This window comes from Anoplopoma fimbria, chromosome 24 (assembly GCF_027596085.1).
Source record: "Anoplopoma fimbria isolate UVic2021 breed Golden Eagle Sablefish chromosome 24, Afim_UVic_2022, whole genome shotgun sequence".
NCBI lineage: Eukaryota > Metazoa > Chordata > Actinopteri > Perciformes > Anoplopomatidae > Anoplopoma > Anoplopoma fimbria.
The window spans coordinates 10,683,561-10,699,574 of NC_072472.1; the positions used below are offsets into that span (position 1 = coordinate 10,683,561).

The following is a 16,014-nucleotide window of genomic DNA, read 5'->3' on the forward strand; positions in this document are numbered from 1 at the left end:
AGTTTCGAGCAATCAGGAGACTGTAACCTTCCTCAATCTAAAATACGAAAGAAACATAAAAGCCACATTTCCTTCACATTTTCCACTTCCTTTTTTGTTTGTTTGGGCGCCCTTCTTCTAAAAAATATTAATGGAAATCAATTTTAAAATTTGCACCACCAGCTGTTTTTCTTGATGCAAGCATTATTTGCATAACAGTCGTGGATACACAACTACATTTAGATGGAAATGTGTCTATGGATGAAGTGTGGACTGTCTGCAAGGCTGTTACACTTCAGATGATCACACAGGTAATTCAAGAGCAACGAGCTCTCAAGAATTGCCTTCAAGCCACGGAAATTAAAACAGGACAGAACGGAATATGTCGTCCGCCAGAGTGGAAAATTGTCCTCCAAGTTTAGATGAGTGCCGACAAGTTTCTATCACTTTCGAAAATGATGTTAATATCATTAAGCCCTGGACCTGAGCAGGTGGAAAAGACTGCAGTGCTGTTGTCACTGGCTGCATCTTGCCATTTGGAAGAGAGAGAAAATGTATACGTGCGAGGAAACGAGGGGCAGGGAGAAAAACAAAATGGGTATTTTACAGGTTGAGCTTGCGTGTGGGAGGATGAGGAACATTTATAGCTTACATTTATTATGTCAAATATGTTTTAAAATTGCAGTGAAGGCAACATTAGTGAGAAGTATTAATCCTGGATAAAAAAAAAAAGCTCATGCCTTTACAGTTTAAGGTTCATACTCTTTCTGTACATGACACATTTTACTATCTCAAAAGCGAGGGCACAACTAAACTAGTGTTTGTTTTTTCTGTGAGAGTGTGTGTGTGTGTGTGTGTGTGTGTGTGTGTGTGTGTGTGTGTGTGTGTGTGTGTGTGTGTGTGTGTGTGTGTGTGACGATGTGTGTGCATCCTCATTACTAATTTCCACCCAAAGCTTGTTATTAATTTCGAGCCAAAGTAATTATCTGATCAAGAGGTCCGTGTTTTAATCTTCACAGAGACAGAAGGAAGAGAGATCCACTCGCTGAACGAGCAAGTGGTGTGTGTAAGTGAGTCATTTATCCTTTAGTTTGGAAAAAGGAGGAGAGATTTTTGGCAGCGTTGAGCTTCATCTTCCCTCCCATCAGTTCACTACAGAATTCCCTACTAGGTGGAGAACAAGGGGGGGGGATGAGAGAGGCCATTACCCGAGACATGGAAACCAGACATCTTGTTCACACTTGGTAAGACACAGATGTTCTGGAGTCAGACGGCAACGCTCTACAAGCCCTCAGCTCCTGTCTACACGTCTGTCGTCCACATCGATGCCGAGCTGTGCACCTGTTTGGAACCGGCATCTTCTAGCATCCGCACAGAGCCAAGTGGACTATTTTTGATTTTACCCAAAAAGGAACACGTTTGATGATTCTGCCACCAATAAAACCTGCCGGCCATCGCTGCCCACGCATAGACCTGAGGTTAAACATCGCTTATCTCCCAGAGAACAAAAAAAAAAACTCTGCGTTGAGTCAGAGAGGTGGAGTGCCAGCTGTGGAATAAGCTCTAATGGGCTGATCTCTGGCTCCAAGAAAACTCTGAGGAAATGTTTAAATGTCTGGGAAAATCCCAAACTTCACGCCTGAAATACAAAGTCAACAGTGTTTTTTGTTTTCCCCCGCAAGAATTCAGACTCTCAGCTGCGGTACTTTTACACCTTCTTTTGATGCGGCGAATCTAAGCTTCAACACACATTCAGTGGACCAAAGGTGATGTCACATACTGCGCCCTGCAACCATGTGTTTGTAGAGTCCATGGTAGAAGCCATACTGTAAGTCTACCCCCTCCAAGAAAGGGCATTCAGTACCAGGGGATACACAACATCCAGACTCAAACCAGAAGCAGTTGACAGATTCATGTTCCTGCCACAGAGTATGTGAAGTCATGCATGTTTTGTGGCGTTCCTGTTTACAGCAGCTATGGATTGGAACGAAATGTATTGGGGGGGGGGGGAAGTTTCATTGTAAAAGAGCCCATTGTTTTCACGGCAAATTAATTTTTTCTCGTCACAAAACACCTACCTCATGTCTCTGTATGAGTTGGGAACTAGCCAGAGAAATGGCTGCCGTGTCAATGTTCTGCATTAAGTTAATATTAGCATATGTCTCCATTCTCCACTCTGCGATGCTAACTACTGAGGGGAAATGAGATCTAGAAAAAACATACTTGTTACGCCACAATGTCACCCTTAAGCAGCTGAAAGCCTGACACGGTGCCGACCAGAAATAGCATGATGGAGAATGAAAAGAGTAGTCTTCACAGGAACACAACAGCATGCAGCCTACACAGCAGTAAGGTACTTTAAAAAAAACCCTGCGGTTCAACAGCTCTTAAAGAAACCCAGTTGTGATCCTTTGATCCTCAGTAAAACACAGGCCTATTTCCCAAAAACAACGTTTTATATCCAGTGTTTTACAGAAACGTTGCCTCCACGTCATTCCTAACAAATTTAAATCAGTTTTCAATTCACTCCACAGCACTGAAACATCCACAGTAATATAACAAAAAGACAGAGACATGGCAGGAGATTAAAAATAAAAAGACCTTCTAGTTGATTCTGATTTGTCAGTGTGGCTCACTGAGGCTCAGTCTTAGACCCCTGCATTAAGCCAATTATCCACTCACTGGCCCTGTTGTTATGCTGATGATGCCAAGCTTTACTCGCCCGTAACATAAAAAGGACAATTTGAAAGGATCATTTTCTTTAGCTTAATGACAGCTTATGTCTTACTTGTCCCTCCAGGATTCACAGAGCTGATCCAGGACCCGTTAATGTCAAGTCTGCTGCCAGGAACTAAAATACATTTTGGACCCAGACTCCATCCAAAGTGTTTGATGCATTTCCCACAATGTGTCACATAGAGCTCTACATCAACTGACAGCACATCACATCTGCCCTGTATCATCATTGATTGAAGGTGAGCTGGTTAAAGGTCCCCAGGGTGCAGAATGGGAACCTTTGACTCTAAAGTGAAAACGTCTATTGACCTCTTGGAGATATCAGGAGAGGAAACACATACTGGAAGAAACACTGGAAGAAAAACTTTCTAAATAAAATGCCAGAAGAAGGATATATATATATATATATATATATATATATATATATATATATATATATATATATATATATATATATATATATATAAACACTTCCATGGTGATACTGGTATTATTGCCGTTTATGTAACATACAGTTCTTTTAAATTATTGAGGTTACAGTCACATCCTGCCATGATATTTTTATGATTAATTCCCCTGAGATTTAGGTTAAATTCTTTCCTATATTAGTACAGCATGCTCTTAAAATTGCTTGTGGTTTTACTGCACTCACTCTTTTGGCAAAGAAAGGATGTAATACTAATTGTACATCTCACTCAGCCATGCAACCACAAAAAAAAACAAGTCCAGGCAGCATTTGAAAAGGAAAACTCCAGACTCACCTTCCTCTGCAGAAACCAGAAGAGCCCAGTCCAGGAAGATGCACCCCAGCAGCACAACGCTCCTGTATGTCAGCTCCATGGTGTTGTGACCAAATGGTAAAAAATTAACCTGTTCTCTGCTGATCTTGAATTAAAAATGTAATGGCACTGGCAGCTCGGCTGTGCACTCACTGGCCGCAAACCAGTCAGCATTTAAAAGTGGACTTCAGATCAGAGAGCCTCTCACACTTTGGTCAAAACACTGCAGTCTATTTTTGGGAAAATAAAAGCAGGTTTAACTGGTCGGACAGACTGGAAACTTCTCTGAAATGTCCAACTTTGTGTGGTGATGAAAGTCTGGATTGCAGAGCTGCCTCTCCCCAGCCCGAGCCTCTGTCAGCACAGGGGATGCATGGTCCAAACTTGTTGCATATCCTTTTAAAAAAAAAAAAAAAAAAAAAGCTCTTTGTGCTCCACGAGAATTCTCCCAAATTTTCCCCCCCCACCACACACACACACACACACACACACCCTCCCTTGGCTCGATGACCGTGCAGGCTGAATCTGCAACCAGGGCGCTTCAATGCATGTGTGTTAGTTGCAGAGATATTCCTCATCACCAGTCGGTGCAAACATACTTCCAAATTGTCTCGTCATGTTCGGCAAAAACGAATCCACCCAAAGTGTTTTTTTGATTTTTTTTTCTCTCCCCCCTTTTTTTCTTTAAAGCCACTATTTTCATGCGAGAGAAAGGTGGTGGTGGTGTTGTTGTTGGTGGTGGTGGTGGTGGGATACTGTGCAGCACGTCTAGCCTGGCCTGGATTAAAAGCACCCTCCTCCCCCCAAAAAAACCCCAAAATGAGACTGAAACTGCGGGGAGATGTCAGCAGACTGAGCGAGCAGCGGATGCGTGGAAGTTGAGCACTACGGCAGCTCGTGCGGAGGACTACCACGCGCTGTGTCCGCCGAGGACTTCATCCCGGCATCGAACCCGGAGTCCAATGGCACCAGCAAGCCCCGCCCACAGACCAGCGTTTCCATAGCAGCACAGTCAAAGGAACGCGTTAACCAAAAGAGTTTCCCAGGAGCGCCCTTCAAAATAAAACACACATTATTATTATTATTATATTCCTTTATTGATCCCCATGGGGGAAATTCAAGTGTTGCAGCAGCTCAACTACACAGACACAGACAATAAATACACATACTATACAACTACACAGACACAGACAATAAATACACATACTATACAACTACACAGACAATAAATACACATACTATACAACTACACAGACACAGACAATAAATACACATACTATACAACTACACAGACAATAAATACACATACTATACAACTACACAGACAATAAATACACATACTATACAACTACACAGACACAGACAATAAATACACATACTATACAACTACACAGACAATAAATACACATACTATACAACTACACAGACACAGACAATAAATACACATACTATACAACTACACAGACACAGACAATAAATACACATAAATACAATAAATACACATAAATACAATAAATACACATACTATACATCACGAACATTTGACAATCCTAAATCGAGAATTAAAATGTCTTGGTATGGGAATATTTGTTCTTCTCACTGTTTCAACTCGAGGTGTTTTCCAACCCAAATACGGCGGGTTTCTTGTTTCATTCCCCACGAAGCAATGTTTAGGTTAGCTGTGAGCTTTTATTTTGACAACAGATTCAGACTGCTTTTGGTGTTATTTTAGACTATGCATGTGTGTCTTGACGCCAAAACAACAATGAGGTCCGTCCTGTCTACAAGTAGCCTATTGGCATGCTGTTAACTGTCTTCTGGATGAAATCTGCAGGTATGTGCTGGTACAATCAGCCCAGACACTAGTTGGGTCCAACATCCCGAAGTTGTCCTGATTAAATCCCTGTTGGTATGGAAAACAATCCGATTGTGTACGCATTCTTTATGCTTACCAAAATCCATTTAATCTGTACTGAATTATGTTTGGTACATTACATTACATTACAGTCATTTAGCAGACGCTTTTATCCAAAGCGACTTACAATAAGTGTATTCAACATAGATATTCAAGAGAACTACTAGTCACCAGAAGTCATAAGTGCATCTCCTTTCTTAAACAAGCATCTAAGAGCATAAACCAGAGCAAAAGTACAGAAACAAACTAATACGAATACAATAAGTGCAACAAACTAATACGAATACAATAAGTGCAACAGACTAATACAAATACAATAAGTGCAACAAACTAATACAATAAGTGCAACGAACTGATACGAATACAATAAGTGCAACAAACTAATACAATAAGTGCAACGAACTAATACAATAAGTGCAACGAACTAATACGAATACAATAAGTGCAACAACTAATACGAATACAATAAGTGCTAAGCGGAAGGCTCAGGGTAGTACTTCTGAGTACTACCCTGGTACAACGTGCAATGACTACCCACTTAGAAAACTCCTAGCCACAGAGCAGCACTGCTGAATGATATAATGCAGGACTTCAAGGACACCTCTGCCGGGCCAATATCTTCTGGCACCAATATCTTCTGGCACTGGGGATTTGAACACTTGCCCTGCAGATATGGTCTCCAGTTGAGGTCAATTAAGCTGAAGTCTGCAAAATGCAGATAGACCAATGGGCTATCACCTGACTCATGATGCCACCCTGCAACCTGCTTTCTTGCAGTTTAATGGGGGGGGATGGATTTGCATAATTAGTTCTGTTAGAATTAGAAATTGGCTAACATGCATTTGTGCAAACTCTCTGACTTTTTAAGAAACGTGAATGTTTTATGACACCTCTCTTTTAAATGTGCATGGTTTCCTGTCATGTACCATCTGTAAATAGCATATTTTAATGAGGACCCTAACATTACCGATTCATTACTACATCAGTGTCGCAGCGCAGCCTATTTTCTTATTTAATTAATGGGTGTTTTTCTCAAGGGGAACTGAGTGGAAACTCTTTTTGAAGACGATCTGCGGCATAAATAAGATAAAATGCTAATTTTAAGTCTAAATGACAAAATGTAAATAGGATATTTGCAATTCAAGCTCACTAACAAGACCAGAACAATGTTTAATGTTGGCAAGGCAAGGCCAGTGTTTCTTGTTCTCTGGATTAAATTTGTCTTGTTATGTTTTTTTTTATAATGTCTGTAAAGTAGAATAACTGGGTGAAACACATTCAATTTATCCAACCTATTGACATCGCCACAGGCTAATGCATGCAATGCTGTATCAAACTAATTGAAGAAGGACTATGAAAACGTACAAACATCAAACTATGATGAGATCTGTGGTACAAAATATTTTTTTTCTCAACATCCATCCCCCATTTATGGTATTTACTGGGAAAGCTATCTTGCAAGTAAGATCAAAAGATAAAAACAGAACAGTTAGGACTTGTACTTGTCTTTTGATTTGTTTATATGATAACGCATGCTGCTTTGGTTTTCCTTTTGCATTTGCAGGATCAACTGCACTGCAAATATTGTATATCCACGATGAGTTAAATGAAAAAGAAAGGTCTACAGTTACAGAATCTGTAACCATCCCTATTGCTCACTTCTGCAACAACTGCCCTTCCTTTTCCTTTCAGTCCCTTTGTTAATATGTTAGCATGTGCCATAAGTGGATAGAAACTCAAAACAGCGAGCATAAGGGTGATGCTTAAGGGTATTCCAGTCACCAAAGCTGTCACATTCACTGTATGCAGTGCATGATATTCTTCTTCATAAGCTTTCACTTCTAGCCCTGCAAGCAGCAGTGGGAGCTACAACGGGAAGTAATTCTGAAACAAACAAGTCAGAAACGTTCCCGAGAGGTTACATTGTTCTTATCACAGTAAGTCTATGATTCGTCTTGAGTGAAAGACAAAAAGAGCTTCTGGATCAAAATGACCACCAAGAGAAAACAAGGCTATTTGTTAGTTGTTTGTGAACACAATACTTGTTTTTAATACTAGTATTTTTTTTGCTGTGTTGTCAGACACCTGACTGTCATCGAAGTTTTATTGATTTGACTTTGGTGATCCCCTGACTTTTTGTTTACTGCCACCAGCAGGTCAAAGTTTTTACTTATCCAGTGAAACATTTCACAATCTAGATAGACTAGATTAAGGTAGTCCCCTGACTCCTCCTCTAGCGCCACCATGTGGTTGGACATGAAATGTCTCAACAGCTATTGGATGGACTGCCGAGGCTTGTGTTACAGTCAATCATGTCCCCTTATGACTTTTGAGATCCCTCAGGCTTTCTCTTGCACCATCATCATGTCACAGTTTCAGTTTGTCCACTGCTGTATAACCAAATACTTTGTTTTTAGAGCTAATTAATCAATGTTAGCATTAAACATCAGCATGTTGTTTTACCACATTGACATTATCTTTTAGCTCAAAGCATTTGTGAGCACTTTATTTATTCAGTGTTTTGCTTGGGCACATTTAGACATGTGGACAGGATGAGTCAGGGATTTATCCATCCATGACCCTGCAAACAATGGCCGACCCCCCTCTGCCTGAGCTTTAGCCATGCATGGTTGCATTAGTATTTGTCCATGTATTATTTCCATATTACATAGAAAGGTGAGCACAATGAGAAGTAAACAGAATTTTTTGCATCATTTTTCACAACAAATGAATGGTCATAATGGCACAATGCATGCAATGACCTAAACAGCTATTTGTTATTTAACAGTACGCTACTTGCACACCAGGAACAACTCGTAAAAAGATACGTAAACATTTTCTTTGCCAAGCCTCTTGTGGAACAATGCAGGAGCTCCTTCCTGGACTCAACAACAGAATCACCAGATAAGCATTTTCATTTCTGATTCTGTTCTTCGAAACGAAGCACTGCCTCCGTTGTCCCCCAAAGTCTTGATGTTTGCATTTTCTTTTCTTTTCCAGCAGCATCTATCTGGTCTGAACAAGTTCACTCTTCTGTAAATGTGTATTCAATAATATTTCAGGAGGCATTTGGGTGCGTCGTCCAAAGTTTTTCTTTTTTATTCCAACGCTTGCATATTCCTATATGCCATCATCTTAATTTTGAAATCATGTGTCATCATTGCTACTACAAAATGAAAGTGTGCAGTTGGCCCGGGTGACATTATAAGTCTTCATGGGCTAAGCTCTGCCCTTGCAGATGCAGCTCATAAAATGAAAGCAGAAGGCTATGTTTTAAAATCGCTGTCATTCCCCTGGTTGGTGAAACCTCACTGAGCAAAGAACAAAATCTCTGTCACTTTGTATTCGTTTCAAGGTTGTTGAATATTAAATACAGAAGGTGATATTCCTTTGAAGCCAACGTGCCATGTTTTAATTAGTAGAATGGGCATAAGGTTGACAATTTTCAACAGAAGTAAACATGCCAAAACACTCCTCACAATCCATTTCATTCTCAAATCATTTCAGTATGCTCTGCAGGTATGGTTACGTTGAGGGGTGTTTTTTTTTCTCGACAGATTATCGTAATAAGCCTTTAAGAGTGAGAAAAAGGCAGAAGAACCCATTAGGTTTAATCCAAATAGAGTCTGAGAGCTCCGGCGCAAAACCACAGGAGTCTTTGTTATCTAAAACTTAAGAAGGCAGCTCTTTTCAAACAGCACAAAGCAGCATCTTATAAACCCCGCACCACACCCTGCCTCCCAATCTGAGGATGAATCATCTGATCTCCATGCAGTCGGTGTGATACGTGGATAAGGAGCGCCGAAGCAGCCGAAGTGACATCATCCGGAGCTCAAGACATAAACAAACTCAAGTTGTCCTACACAAACACTTTGATGGGTACCAGCTGGGACCGCATAGGTGGAGGGGCAAAAGAAAAAGAGGGGACGAAGCAACCGGGGGAAGAGAATACGCAGCAGGCTGAAATGAATAATAAAATACGAACATGGAAAGGATCTGTGTTTGATCCTCTACTCCAGGCTGTAGCTGTCATGTTCTAATGGAGGTAACAAATACTGCTGACAAACTCCTGTACAGACAAAGTGTTTGGTAGACAGATTGAAATGTCTTTGTGAAGTCTGTGACTAAGAGTTCCTGTCGCAGTTTTGGAAAATCCTTCATAGAAACATGCCTGTTGCACAATTATCTTGAACCCGAGAGGATTACCTTGATTAAGGAATTAAATCTGAGGGGAAAAAAACAGGCACACCCGTTTGATCCCAGAAAGGTGTAGAGACATTTCATTTATGTGACTAATAAAAGTATGTGGACCTTTTAACTGGACGGCTGCCACTCATTATACATACATATTTTCACCTCTGCACTTATTGTGATAAACCTGACGTCCAAGTACTGCAAGTTATGGTTTACAAGTAAAGGTTCAGGTTCAGCTGGTGTTCCTTCAAGTTGATTATAATTGGCTTTGAGTTGTTTGATGAATTGTGTTGTACTAAGATGCTTTTTCGGCTTTCCCGTGCAGGAACATATGAGCAGTTTTTGGTTGCTTTGAATGCTTGAGATAGACCCCGTTCTTCTGTCTCCAAAGACACACGTTAGCTTTTCTTTCATCCAAATCCAGCCCAGTCACTGCAGCTCTGGAACCCAGCAGCCGACACAAAGAGGTGCTACTCCATTACAAGCCTGTTTTGAAAGTGATGCAGTATAGGAACTGACTTGCGACGCATAATGACTATCACCTTGATCCCACTAAAGAGTTCTGGGATTGAACATTTGCCTATTATACCCCTAATTTCACTCCAACAGCTTCCTTATTTTCATCCTGTTTGGAGTGAAATTTGAATTACTGGCTCGATTTAATTATTCCATTTGGAGCCATTCATTCCTCATTCCTCCTTAGTTTATAATGACTGTCCGCCCTGGCAGTGAAACAGGAAGTTGGAAATTCATATTTGGGGAAATCTTGAAACCTTGAAACAGGAAGTTGGAAATGGATCGCGCGTACATCTGCGACAGATGTACGCGCGATCCATTTCCAACTTCCTGTTTCAAGGTTTCAAGATTTCCCCAAATATGAATCACTTTAATGATTAAAAAGAGAGTTTATCCAGTGAGTCAGTTACTTAATAAGGAAGGAAATTCAAGTTCTAAATTTGAAGTAACCACATTAATTTGGCAATTTTTTCAATAATCCATCTGTGAGGCATCTGTCTTGCTCTAGCATCCAACCGTGCATTCTCCCAGCAGCTTGTGGGTAAGATTCATTACATCCTCTGAATGGAGTAGACACCTGTTAATGTATGAAAGGAGGATAACAGAAACATGTGGATGGGAGTAACCTGATGGCTGTAAGGCCATAGCTATGTACTAGTCGCAGGTTTAAATCCTGTTTATGGGCTTTGATGGATGGTTCTCCCCTCTCTCTCTGTCAAATCCTTTCTATCACTTTCAGGTGTTATGATACAGCAGGGACCAGGCTGTGGTCGACCAGGTGATTGATGTTTTGAATTTAAGGAGTGAACCTCAACCTCCCCTCTACAATGAACAAGAGGTTGAGAAAGTGAACAAATAGATCATTTAAACCCCTTAACATACACATGTCCCTCCCATAAATAAAGGTTTATGAGTGGAGAAATAACTGTATTCCTCATTGTCAGAGCTTATTCAGGCTCCTCATGGATGCTATATGATGTGTGCACAGAATGAGTTATTTAAACCCAGGCTTTCTCATGCCTTTCATCAGATATGTTTGTGCATCATTTGATACACATCCCCGTCAAATTTCAGCCTGGTATATTGGTAAAATTGGGGATTTACAGAGCATTTAAAATACAGTTATGTGGGTTTGGCTGTAAAGCGTGACTACATTTAGCATTTGCTACTTCATAGTCGAGGGCTGGTTGACCGTTTGATAATACACCATAACAATACAGCATCATAAAACATGGTTTAAATTAGGTGTGTGGGGAACAAGAGGTCTAATGTTTCAGTTCAGACTCATTTGTTCATTTTGTTCTACATTTAAATCACAAATATTAAAACTGTACAGATGATAGAAATATGCAATAGGACTGAGGAAAGCACCGGTATATATGACCCACACACACAGTGTAAATGTCTGCCTGTTCACAAACACACACATACTATAGCAGGACATGCAATCAAATGAAAGGACCCTCATTGTGTGTTTTTCTAAAGGGAAAATGGTTCCCCTGATGAGGGAGAGGGAGGTGGCTGAGCTACCGGCAAATAAGAGCCACAGTGAGTGTGTGTGCAAATGCATCTGAGAGCAGCTCTAAGCAGCTGAAAATGGAGGATGAGTGCCCTCCCCTGGTCGTACTGTTGCTTTCTTGCAGCCTTCAACCGGGGAACTGTGAGATATCAAATCATCAACACAGACAAAAAAAAAAAAAAAAAAAAAAAAAAAATGAAATAAAGCAAGGCTGCAGAGTCCATTTTCAGAAAGCATTTTTAAATTCATTTTATTATTTTATAGCTAATTTACAACAAGCGCTTCACTGAACTGGAACATTTTATTTTGCTTGATATTGTCATTGTTAAATATATTTTTCTGCATCAGTTGACTTTGTTGTAACTTCGTAATCAGTCTTTTCTGTAAAAATTCATATATTTTATAAGGAATATCACACTATGATACGGATGGCTGAGAGAGATATTATAAGAAATACATTGAACCCTCAAATAAAGAAATTGAAAAACATATTATTCCATTCATGGGTGTGTTGTCAGGTGTTGTTATTGTTTCTGTGATTCTCTCAATGTGTAAATGTAAATGGATGTGTTGATATCTTTGTGTGTGTGTGTGTGTGTGTGTGTGTGTGTGTGTGTGTGTGTGTGTGTGTGTGTGTGTGTGTGTGTGTGTGTGCAGATGTTGTTTCTGTGTGTGAGCAGTTAAACTGGGCTGTGGCTCTGATGGATCCTGTACTTGCATCAATTCTGCAGTGTGCATGGCTAAATCTAAAGCCACACAGCACTCCAACATCTCTGTTATATATTTACAGCATTTCTGGCCGAGACCCAAACCCTCCAAAAAATGTGGAGCAAAAAAAATACAAAAATATACAGACTTGAGAGGGAACCTGTGACAGATATAAATAAATAATAAATCATAAACATAAAACTTGATACTTGTCATTCACGAGCCTCGGCTGTTCCACCTTGAGCTGAGGGAAGCAAGTGAGCAAAAATAAACAAACAATAAATATGAATGGTCACTTCCATCAATACTTCCACCTTCACTCTTATAATTCAGAACAAATTATAAGTAAATACAAACACATGCTCATAAAACCTTTTGAGTCCTCCGTCTTTTTCTTGCCGATACCTGTAGCATATAATGCTGTCAAACAAAGTGCAAACTTTATAAATACTGTTTAAATCTTAGACACAAGTAAAACCCTCTTCATTGCATAACATCATAGCAGTATTGCACTACATCTTCATGTGCGTCTCACTCTCTCGCTCTGGCACACACACACATACGCACACCACCCATTAATGTATTATACATTATAACCACCAGTGGATGTTATAAAGGATAGATATTCTCATATAGTATCATTTATATTCTATACACAACACACAAGTTGTCTTGTCACTCGCGCACACACACACACACACACACACACAAGTAGCAAACACACGAATGCACGCGCACACAGTCACACACAGCTGCATTGTACATGTGTTTCAATTCGTTTTTCGACGTACACGAGAACATGTGTCAGTTCAAAGCTCTAGTGTGAGGTCTGCTTTACATTGAACGGTTCAGTTATTTCTGTGGAGATTTTTGCTGCGTTTTACAACAATAAAATGGGAATGTGAGTAAATTCAACAACCAAACTGCAATATTACCCAAAGAAACCAATGGAATATCGTTTGGAGATGTTGATTTTTACAGACTTAGTCCCGTTAGAAATTGTCATAAAAAAGATATATATTTATATTCATATTTATATTTATATATATTTATATATATATATATAGGCCATTTATTTGTTAGACATGACTAAGCTTTAATTTGTGTGGACACAAAAGGGAGAAAGAAGCAGAGAAAAAGTGGAAGAGAGATAGTAAAAGAAGACCTATTCCTCCCACAAAGAGGAGTTTCCACTCAACAAATCACACACAGAGACCCACGCGCACATACAAACACACACACACACACAAACACACATGCACGCGCACACACTCCATGGCTTTTACTGCGGCCACTGGAAACGGTGTGTACGTCTGCGGCTGAGGGATTCTTTTGGAAGAGTGATCAGTGAGTCGGCTGTGGTGCGATGAAGCTAACAGCTCTGCTGTTTGTGCCTAGAGAGATAACATTCATCCTGGATTCTGACTAGCAGGTCAGAGCAGCCAGTCGCCCTGTAGAGGAGTGTGCTAGGTTACAGCTGAGGTTACAACTCTACATGTGTGTGCGTGCCTGTGTGGATGGGTGTGAGAGTGTGTGGGTGCGTGAGTGTGTGTGCGTCAGAGAGCAAGAGGCTCAACTTATGTCAGAGTATCTACTGCGCTCAGGTTTGGCCTCTCATGACCGTATCTCATGACTGTGTCGCTCTTTTTCTTCTTCCTTCATGAGACATGCTAAAAAAACTCCCCCACAATAAGGAGGTGGAGAAGGAGAACACACCCCACTTATTTACTTTCTTTTTTATAATTTTTTCTTTCTTTTTTTAGTCAGATTTTTCCCAAAGTTTTTGTCTCCTGTCGCCATTGTCTTTGAGGATGCATGCACAAATTCAGCATATGAGTTTTTAATCATTATAATTATTTGAACTGCCTTTAAATAATGCCTCGCGATATTCAACATGGGTGATTGAGCAAACGTCAGTCTTGGTCACTGAGGTGTTATTCTGCGTTCACACTCATTACCAAGAGGAGATTCACAAGAAAAGGGACACTTTGCAGAGAAAAGACTCCTCATCAAAGAGGGACTCAGAAGGATCTGGGCGCCCCGTTCTCAGTCTTCCCCCTTTCCTGTCCTGATACAAGGCAGAGCTGACAGGAGGAGGAGGACAGAAAGCCAGGAGGTGATATAAAAAGAGGGGCCAGAGTCTATTTGGGCGCCTCCATCTCAGACATAGGCGCGTGGAGGTGTTCAATGGGCGCTTGAGAGGTTGAGAAGGTCTTAATACTAGCTTGGGGTCTTCCCTGTCGGGTCACCCTCTACTCTCTTTCAAGCCCTGTTCAGACCTAATGTCTTGTGTTCAGACAGTGTTGAGATCCAGATGGACTGCAGTTCACAAATGGCATCAGAATGCATCTGAAATCTCGCTTGTGATTGGATTTCGCTTCACATTTGCTTTTAATCTGTTGGGAAACTGCATCTAAACAGAGAAAAACACACATTACACACACAAAGTATTTTGACAACGCTAAATCAACTGTGTTCAGGACATTAGTGCCCCCAGTTTTGGGAGCTGTCACAGCTGTATTTAGAGTTGTCCACTTGTGGCCGAGATGCATTTTAATGCTGAGTGTGAACAGGACCTCCACACTAAGTCCTGCCTCATTAAAGCGGGATACTGACTAAGTCTTTTCTCTCATTCTCTTGCAGTCTAATTACACATCGCTGTGTTTTTATCCGTCTCAGAGTCTCTTTTTTTGGTATCGTTCCTTGCCTTGCTGTGTCACTTCCTGTGTTTGTCTTAGTATGCATTTGTCCCTCTGTGTCTTTCTCAGTGATTGCCTAAGCACTGACTTTGCTGGAGGACAGACAGGCAGGCGAGGCTGGCTTGGCCGTGAGGGTGAAGGGTGGTGTCTGTTGGTGGTTGGTGAGAAAGGGGTGGTTTGGATGGGTGCAGCATCACAGCCTCTCCCGGGTGGGGATCCAGATGTAAGGCCCTGATTGCTCCTCGATCACTGTCTTTACTTTGTGATAAACCTCTTCAAAGCTGTCCCCTTCCACGACAGCTGCAGCGGGACAAAGGATGTGTGAGGGAAGGAGAGGAAACAATGATGGGTGGGGATTAAAAAATGAGAAAAGAGGGACAGTAGGAAGCAGGAACAAATGGAGTAATTAGGAGGGAGAGAAAGAGAGAGACAAAGGAAAGAAATTATGTTTATCAGATGTGTTAGCAAGACAATGAGAGGAATAATCTATTATGAATTAATTGTATGATCTGCGTATATTGTAGATATTGTGTGAAATCACAATGTTAAACAACAGGCATATTTTCATTATGCATGTATTTCTACAAAGTGTCTCACAATTTATTCAGTCTCACACATTTTCTGAAATGTCACATATGACAGCTGTTCATGATTTGAAGAAATAAATTGAAGAAAGCGCCGCATTTGTGTGGAAATCTAACATCCATATTCTGTCGACTGCTGTGATTTGCCCTAAATGTGTCCCTTAAATGTTAAAATGCCCCGAGTCCTCCCAGAAGGCATTCGTTCTCGCGTTTAACTTATTCAGCTCTGCCAGGAACATAGAAAAGTGAAGTGAAGTTCAATCTTTTTAGAGGAGGCTTGTTTATCATTGGCATTTGTTAGCATCGAACAATTAAAAAAAAGAGTAAAATAAATGTGTTAGGGGAATGCACATATTATCATCCTCTGAAGTTAGCCAGAAATACA

At 40.6% G+C, this 16,014-nt stretch overlaps 2 protein-coding genes across 2 annotated transcripts in view; both read right to left on the bottom strand.

Moving 5' to 3' along the window:
* Positions 1–3,892, bottom strand: part of ephb4a (eph receptor B4a) — a 35,834-nt gene extending 31,942 nt beyond the window's left edge. The window contains exon 1 of the mRNA XM_054625199.1: positions 3,477–3,892. Within this exon, the coding sequence (XP_054481174.1) occupies positions 3,477–3,555 (79 nt within the window). The 5' untranslated portion in view covers positions 3,556–3,892. The remainder of the gene's footprint in view (positions 1–3,476) is intronic.
* An 11,346-nt stretch (positions 3,893–15,238) lies between these two features.
* The window catches only part of LOC129113872 (disks large homolog 4-like), a 40,451-nt gene continuing 39,675 nt past the window's right edge, over positions 15,239–16,014 (bottom strand). The window contains exon 21 of the mRNA XM_054626356.1: positions 15,239–15,345. Coding sequence (XP_054482331.1) covers positions 15,239–15,345 — 107 coding nt within the window. The remainder of the gene's footprint in view (positions 15,346–16,014) is intronic.